General features: G+C 38.8%; 1 protein-coding gene across 1 annotated transcript; it reads right to left on the bottom strand.

Moving 5' to 3' along the window:
- Positions 1-33: 33 nt before the first annotated feature.
- On the bottom strand, positions 34-4704 carry ndufb2 (NADH:ubiquinone oxidoreductase subunit B2). Its single transcript, XM_030439849.1, has 4 exons — positions 4469-4704; positions 4137-4281; positions 1850-1928; positions 34-143 (listed from the first exon to the last, which is right to left on the bottom strand). Exons 1-3 carry the CDS (start codon positions 4552-4554, stop codon positions 1851-1853), a joined length of 309 nt encoding a protein of 102 aa, XP_030295709.1. The 5' UTR covers positions 4555-4704; the 3' UTR covers positions 34-143; position 1850.
- Positions 4705-7963: the final 3259 nt, after the last annotated feature.

Genomic DNA, 7963 nt, shown 5'->3' with positions numbered 1-7963 from the left:
AATTTTGGTTTTACTTTTTAAAAAAGACAACAGTTCAGAATATTTAAAGATAATTTTATTAGTCTATGTACAACAATGACTCTCAGACTTTCCTGAAGATTTCCACAAAGACTTGCCCAGCAGCTTGGATCCTTCATGGTGATCTACAAATAAAGACAACGGGAAATGTTTATGACAGTGCACAGAAACAAATACACACTCAGCTAGCTAAAAACAACTGCTCTGCAATAAACCTCAACATCATAAAGGCTTTAATTCTCTGCTTTCGAGGTGTTGAGGCTATTGTATTGTTTAACTGACACATGTTTATTATCTTGTCACATTAATGAATAACATTGACATATTACCCCTTTAATGCAATACTGTTAAACAACACCACAAAGCCTCCAAAATGCTCAAACAGTTGAGTCAGTGGCTTTGATTCAGATTCAGCAAAAAACTGAACATTGTGATGTTAATGAAGCAACATTTATGCAGGACTGTTAGGTATGAGACAGCAGGAGTGTTAGTTAAATGGACCTAAAAACGGTCATTAGTATTTTATTTCTCGCCAAATTTGATGCAAATTAGGCAAAATACATCACTGATGCCAAGTTGGGGTGTATAACAAAACGAAACAAAAAAAACGAAAGGGGCAATTTCCAAATTCTTTGATATAACCAACTAAAGACAGCACAAAGCCAATACATTTTATATTTCACCTCATCTTGTAAATACCAGCTTAGTCTGAATTTGAAGCCAGCAACACATTTCAAACAAGTTGGGACAGGAACAGCGAAAGACTGGGGAAGTTGTGAAACGCTCTAAAAACACCTGTTGGAACATTCCACAGGTAAACAGGCCGACTGGTAACAGCTGATCTCCCTTTTATGTTAAGAAAGGGGGATCTTTGAAAGGCTCGGGCTGACTGTACGAAGGACATCACTGCGGGGGCTCTGGAACACTTTGTACAACTGTTAGCACGCAAATGATCTTATTCTGGTTTTATTTCCATTTTACACAACCTCCCAAAGATTTTAGAAATCTGGTTTGTACCTGCAGAAATGAATTATCAGGATAATCACAGTGGATTCGTAGCAGATAGAGCTCGCTGTCAATTTTACTCGACTACAAATTTTAGAGACATTCCTGGAAACGAGACGTAGCACTCAAACCAAAAGGTGCATTTAAAGACTCACATCAGGTGTGTATGTTGAATATTTTATGTCACGATTAAGAGAAGAGACACAAAAGAAAGGTTTTGAAAAAAAAAAAAAGGCAAGAAAACGCCCGCTGTACTTTTAGAGGATGATCTTCACGGGAGATTTGACATCTCAGAGCAGGAAGAACACAGGTGTGAACAATTAATTATAATTAAATTGACTGTCATGGGTTACCGTGACGATTGAATAGAGCGACACCCTAATCAATGTAATTACCAACACCTGTTCCTTTCTTACCATGACAGCTCCAAACCACTTCTGTGAATAGAGCCTATTGTGCAGAGATCTCCAGATAAATGGGTCTGTGGAGCTTTTACAAAAATGTTTTATATGCCGAGAGAGAAAACGGTCCTGTTCTGCCAAGAAATAAAGGGTTTTAATGTCCTAATGTATTCCCTCCACAGACGCATCACTATCATCCATAAGAATCTTTAAATACAGGAAAAATAACTCCCATATGTGACAGCTTTTGACATGAATGATATTCAGAAAAACAACTGGGATCTAATCAGAGCTAAACTAATCCAGGTGTTACTAAATATTAAAGACAGGGGATGTTGACAATCCGTAGATTTAGATTTCAGGGTTACATTTAGTGGAAGAGCAGGTTCCAGTCCTTTGTTTTGACATTTTGACAGTGAGCTAACCTTATTCTTCTTCGTCATCTGCTGGGATTCCAAGCTCCTCGTCCGTCCACTCGGAAGCATCAGGCCAGGGGAAGTGACCCTGCACAAGACGGACATCTTCAGTTTACATCCCCACGTTATTGATTGTGTACCTACCAGGATTCTGTGGGTAAATACGACTATTGAAACTCCTACACATGACAAATATAGGAGCTGCCCCTTAAATGGCCGGGAGTCTGTGCCACTGGGCAGGATTCACGTAGAGGCAATTATCTTCAGGTTTAAAATCGGTTTTATGTACTTTAAACTGGGGCAGATCACCATGGGAACCTGTTCTGCATGGTTAATCTGCACTGGAGCAAGACGGATCAGAGTCAGCTACATTAGGGGATAAAAGAAGAATATAAACTAAACACAGATTTACCTGAATGATGAACTAAATAACACAAAGTCGTGGCTTAATTTTAACCGCAGAGCTTTCATCTAGCGCTTTTCAACAACTGGCAATGAAAATCAAGCCCATACCGAGGCGACCAAATGGACAAAATGTCATAATATCAGACTGTGTAAAATGTCTTTCTTGTATTTTTTTAAATTACAAATTATTTGAATTCTAAATGAGTAAATATCCTCATACCAGTATCTGGGTTTTATTTGGACAGATCTGAAAAGCGAGTATCTGTAATCTGTTACTGTAAAATACTCTGATACGATTGTGACCATCTCATATTTTTGATTAAGACAGATTCAATCATTTACACTCTCACCAGCGACTAATGATTAATCATTAATATCCCTAGTACTGACTTAACAATAAAGAGTAATAGATGTTTTTATAGGTCAGTAGAGATACTTTCCATTTCCAGTCTTCTACCTAATGGAGGTATAGTTTACCACACTGAACCAGCAGGATTCTTGAGTGCAGATTGTTTCTAAACTCTTATTCTATTCACTGCAGCACAGAGGTACACAGGGCAATTTTGTGGTGATGACTGATAACAGGAAGTACACTACCTGCTGTGGTTCATTAAAAAATAATCAAAGCGCTGCTAAATACCTCCCACGGATAACAACATTTCAATCAGACAGACGTCATCAGACGTAAACTACTTTTCCTCTCCTCTCACGTTGGCAGCAGAAACATTCTGACAGGTGAACTTTTCACTTATTCATTAGGGTTGAGCTTTGGACAAAGAAAAAAAAATATACACTCACTCTCCACTAGAGACATGTAAGAATTCCCAAATGTTATAATTTCTAGTCTTCCTACAGCTTGTATAACTTTTTTGCCTGCAAATACTGTATATCTTTTCATTTCTTAGTATTGTGTACTTGAGTCATTTGTCACACATACAGGAGCTCATCAATAATCAGCTGTGAGATACTTGAATACTTTATTTGAGGCTCCATCATGGATCCTGCTTTGGATCTGCACCCCATCAGAGGTTCTCAGGAGTCTCACAGAGCTGCAGCAATTCATTGATTAAGTGTTAACTACTAAATTAGTTGGCCTCCCACGGGCTTCTGTTACGGGACCTCCGTTGATGCACTTAAGAGGCAACTGAAAACTAATTCATTCAAACTGGCCTTAGACTCTGCTACTGCTCTCTAGTGTTGCAATCTGTGTATTTTAGTGATGTGTTGTTGCTTGTGTTTGTAGTGTTAAAATGGTAAAATGTTTTCATTGATTTTATTTGCCAAGTTTTCTGTGACCTTGCTCGATGACAGGTGCTATAATAAATAAACAATACATACTATTCTAATGATCATTGAGTCTGTGTATTCCTTTTTTTTTTTAAGAATAACAATTCTCTGATCCCAGTTTCTTAAATGTAATTATTTCCTGGTCTCTTTACGGTTATATGACAATAAACTGAACATCTTTGGGTTGTTGATATAAAACAAGACATATGAGAAGGTCATCTTGGGCTTTGGGGAAACACTCATACGTTTCATCATTTTCTGACATTTTATAAACAAAACAACTTATCGATGAATTGAAAACATCAACTACAGATTAATTGACAATTAGAAATCAGAGCTCCCTCTGTAACTCTTAAATTGGTAATAGTTTCTTCCTTGGCCATGATTAAAGGGCTACATCTGGGCACAAGACCTTATGCCTTGTTTGTGTTCTTTTGTTATCCACATTATAATGTTCAACATTGCATTTCATCTAGTTGTTTGGGGTCTACCACTCCTGAATGCATGTAGAGGAAACACTACAAAATAACTATTTGTTGCAGTGCTAGCAGTGTCATACACAGCGCAAATGGATCCTGACATGGTATGCAACATGTTCACTCACCAGGACTGCATCAGGGTCGTGCCAACAGTGCCAGAGGATCCAAAACCACATTGCACTGCTCAGTAGTTCTGCCTGAAACTTCTGGTTCTTGGTTACCTGTGGATATTCCCTGTACTGTGGCTCAATGTGAGGCCCCCCGCCAGCCCTAAAACAATAACAATAAAATTAAAAAATAATATCAAAATTCAATTGCAGTAACTATCTGATATCTTGGAATACTGAGTAACATTTAAGATACTCTACTGACTAGTGTGTGTTTTAATGAAGCGTTGTGTTAGCAAGTGGCTGCAATAGCTACTAGCTAAGATGCTAGCGGGTTAGACGATACTTACTTTCTGGTCGTTATCCTCTGTGGACCGCGTCCAACGAGCCGAGATCCCGCCCGGAGGATTCCCAACGCCCTTCCAAAAGAAGACATGGCGGCTTTTCCACAAAACAACCCTCTTCTTTTGGGTTATATGGTGAGATTTGTGTGAACTACTGCCCTGCTCGCCGAGGAGTCACCTTCTCCCCTTGTCAATAAACGACCTCCCAATAACGACAGCTGCGATTGGACGGAGAGTGACGAGCTTCGGTGTTCCTTTGCGTTGATTGGCTGAACGAAAACAACATTTTTAAAACACAGCGCCCTCTTCTGGTCTGCTCTGAATATGACATCTCCTTTAAGTTAGGCAGTCAATTCTATATTTTATAGTTTTTACCTGCAATTTCTACAGTTAAACAAGACATACTAAGTCTGCTGAGAGTTAAGGATGCTTTATTTAGTTTAAAACCAAATAAAAAAGATGCCGATGTCGTTTTTGGAAAGACATTATGATCAGAAAAGAGAAATCTTCATTGACTGTTATTTCATGCCTAACAAACTAAATGACTAAATAAACAAACACAATTTGATACTGTCTTACTTTGTTTATATGTGTCAGACCCCGCCACTTTTCTAGCTTCAAACAGTGTTCTGGGGACCTTGTTTTCCTCCGAGAACAGCTTGTTTATTCAGTTATGGAAAGCTACACATTTGTTTACCTCAGTAATATTGTAAATATCTATATACTGAGTTATGATTTCTTCTCCAAAACTACAAAGTGCCCCTTCAGTTTGCAAAAACATACAATGAAGTGTCAGTGATGTACAAGTACCCTCCCAGTTGCTTAAATGTTAATATTTTCTGGTCTCTTTACTGTTATATGACAACAAGCGGAATATCTTTGGGTTGTGGATAAAACAAGACATTTGAGGACGTCATCTTCGGGCTTTGAGAAACACGGACCAACATGTTTCACTATTTTCTGACATTATTACCTCATTAATATTGTAAATATTAAAATTTTGAATTGAGTTTCCTCTCCAAAATAACACACAATAAAGCGATAGCAACAGTGATGCACAAGTACACTCAAATAAAGTGTTTTTATATAGTATTTATTTGAAATTAAAACACTAACAAGTACATTTCATTACATCGATGTCATTACACTGAAGTGCAGGGTCACATTAGAACACAACACACATAGAAATACCCTACTGATAATTACTGGGGGATATGGGTGCATAATGCATGTGCATGGATATGCAATAAAAAGCAGGGTTGTAGGCGGGATATTATAAATACTAAGGTCATGACCTCCAGTCATCCACAGAAAGCATTTTGAAGGCAAAAGTATGCATTTCTCTGCACTTTGACAGGACAGAATTATCTTTTAGGAAAATGTCAGCACCATCAAATAAATTAAAAATGAAAGATTTTGATTTAAATGTATTAAACTTATTTCTTTGCTAAAAACAACCGGCACGGGTAGCACTTTCTAATAACCATCATTACTAAATGGCACATTTATTCTTATTTAGATTTAGTCAAGTCTTTCACCTTTAAGAATCAGTGAAATGGTTTTTAGAACATTTATTAAGCAATTGTAAAGGTTAAAAACATCAGTTGCAACTCTAGTGGCCATTAAAATAATGTTTATAGATAAAAAGATAACTTTATTTATTCCTGAAGAATTGAAATGCATGTTAACAGTTAAATAACTATTAACTTAAGTTTAATTAACTATGAATTTACCTCAGTGTCCTCAATGGCAGCCCTGAATAAAAGTCAAATTAAATTATTTTTGGGAACCATAAATATTAACAGAACGCGAAATAAAACTTAGATATACAGACTCAACAATCAAGTGAAACAAATAAATATGCCAATTTCTCTAACTAGTTTTCAGTTGTATAAAAGAAAAACACAAATAATCAACAGAAAGCCTGAATGAAAGGGGACAGGGATTTATCATACGGCCCACTAGATGGGGTCAAAAGCTAAACAAACGCGGCATAATGAGCCTGAAATGTTTTTGTGCTGAATTTAAGGGTTCAGCCCCTTAAATAACACTTTTATGATAGTATGAAAATTGCCAAAGGAGAAGAAAATTAAGTGCTTCTGTAACCGTGATTCACACGGACCTCAAAATCATTTCTGTTTCATTTATTCACATTGCGCAAAATTGTGGTTTTCGGCTGACAAAACATGTCAGACGACCACAAAAAAACAACACCCCCAAAAAAACACGTAAGACCATGTGGACACGGACCACAGCTCGGTCTGCTGCTGTGGCTGTGAATTAAAAACACGCACGTCATCTTGTCAGGGTATGAAAACAGGAAATAAAAACATGGCGGCGGGAACGCGCACGGCGCCGCCGCCCATGAGTGCTCGTCCCGTGCACCGAGAGAAAAGAACCCCCGACGCCATCTTGTTCCCAGTCGACAACGTTCAAGTAATTTCAAAAGAAGGAAGGACGTGTTTCTTTATCGTCCTGCGCGAATATTAAGACTTTAACCGCACGGACAAATGATTCGCTGTCGTGTCGACATTTCCAGCTTCGACCCGCGGGGCTGCCGCTTTAATAAATAAAACGCACACACGTTGCATTGTTACCTAATGGCGTCTGGTCCTAGCTGCTCTCCGGTTGCGCCCCTCTCCCCTCACAGCTCAGAGCCCGCCCACAAATACTAGCTGCATGATGTCATCGCAAACCAACCATTTCTCAAAAAATAACCAATTTTCATCAATGCTTTTTTTTGGACAATTAATTAATCTCCCCCCCAGCGCCTTTATCTTTACATGAACGAGGTCAGATCGTCTTCAGGGTTGAAAAAACGCGATGGGCACGACGAACAGTCGTGGGTAAACGTGATCCTCTCCGGGGGGAAAAAGAAAAATCGAGTGACCTTTTTTTTAATCGCTGCATCCTCCAACATTTCCGTTTAGACGCGGGTGAGGTCGGCTCGATGCTCGATCGGCCCAACTTTTACCTCCGTCCTCCCCCAAGTTTATTTCAAACAACCTGACTGCCCGTACACCAGCCGTTGCAGCGGTCCGCCGCGAGTGCGCATGCGCGGGGGGATGCGGTTGCGGGGTGGGGGAGGGTCAATAAATGGAAACGATGAGAACATCCTCTCTCAACATATGATGTCAAAGGGATTTCTACAGACATTTCTGGGGAGATGACAATCGCGATTTAACACGACAATAAAGCTGTCGGGAAAATTGCTAGAATTATTTTCTCAGTGTCAAACATGTCTCAGCTTATATGGCTGTTAGATAAATCCAAAAGTGGTTGTAAATTGTAGCCACTGCTGAGGTGAATATTACAGGGCATAAAACTGACACAAAAGAAATTATATTTTACAGGAGCTTTTTTAAAAATGGTAAAGCTTGAGTGGCCTCGTTATAGTGAGGGAGATTATTAACTTAATGTGTGGAAGCATGAACAATGTGAGGGACCTAATCCCCACATTCATAACGATAGTTTGCACATCAAGCCTTGTGTGAATTGGCA

The sequence above is a fragment of the Sparus aurata genome, chromosome 14 (genome assembly GCF_900880675.1).
Source record: "Sparus aurata chromosome 14, fSpaAur1.1, whole genome shotgun sequence".
Taxonomy (NCBI): domain Eukaryota; kingdom Metazoa; phylum Chordata; class Actinopteri; order Spariformes; family Sparidae; genus Sparus; species Sparus aurata.
This window is presented reverse-complemented; position numbering and strand designations above follow the sequence as displayed.

What these genes read in the sequence shown, in the direction of transcription:
- ndufb2 (XM_030439849.1), bottom strand. Translation starts at nt 4,554, where the DNA reads ATGTCTTCTTTTGGAAGGGCGTTGGGAATCCTCCGGGCGGGATCTCGG. An exon ending in CAGAGGATAACGACCAGAAA is followed by an intron (nt 4,282 to 4,468) that starts GTAAGTATCGTC and finishes TTATTGTTTTAG; the next exon opens with GGCTGGCGGGGGGCCTCACA. An exon ending in ACGACCCTGATGCAGTCCTG is followed by an intron (nt 1,929 to 4,136) that starts GTGAGTGAACAT and finishes CGTCTTGTGCAG; the next exon opens with GGTCACTTCCCCTGGCCTGA.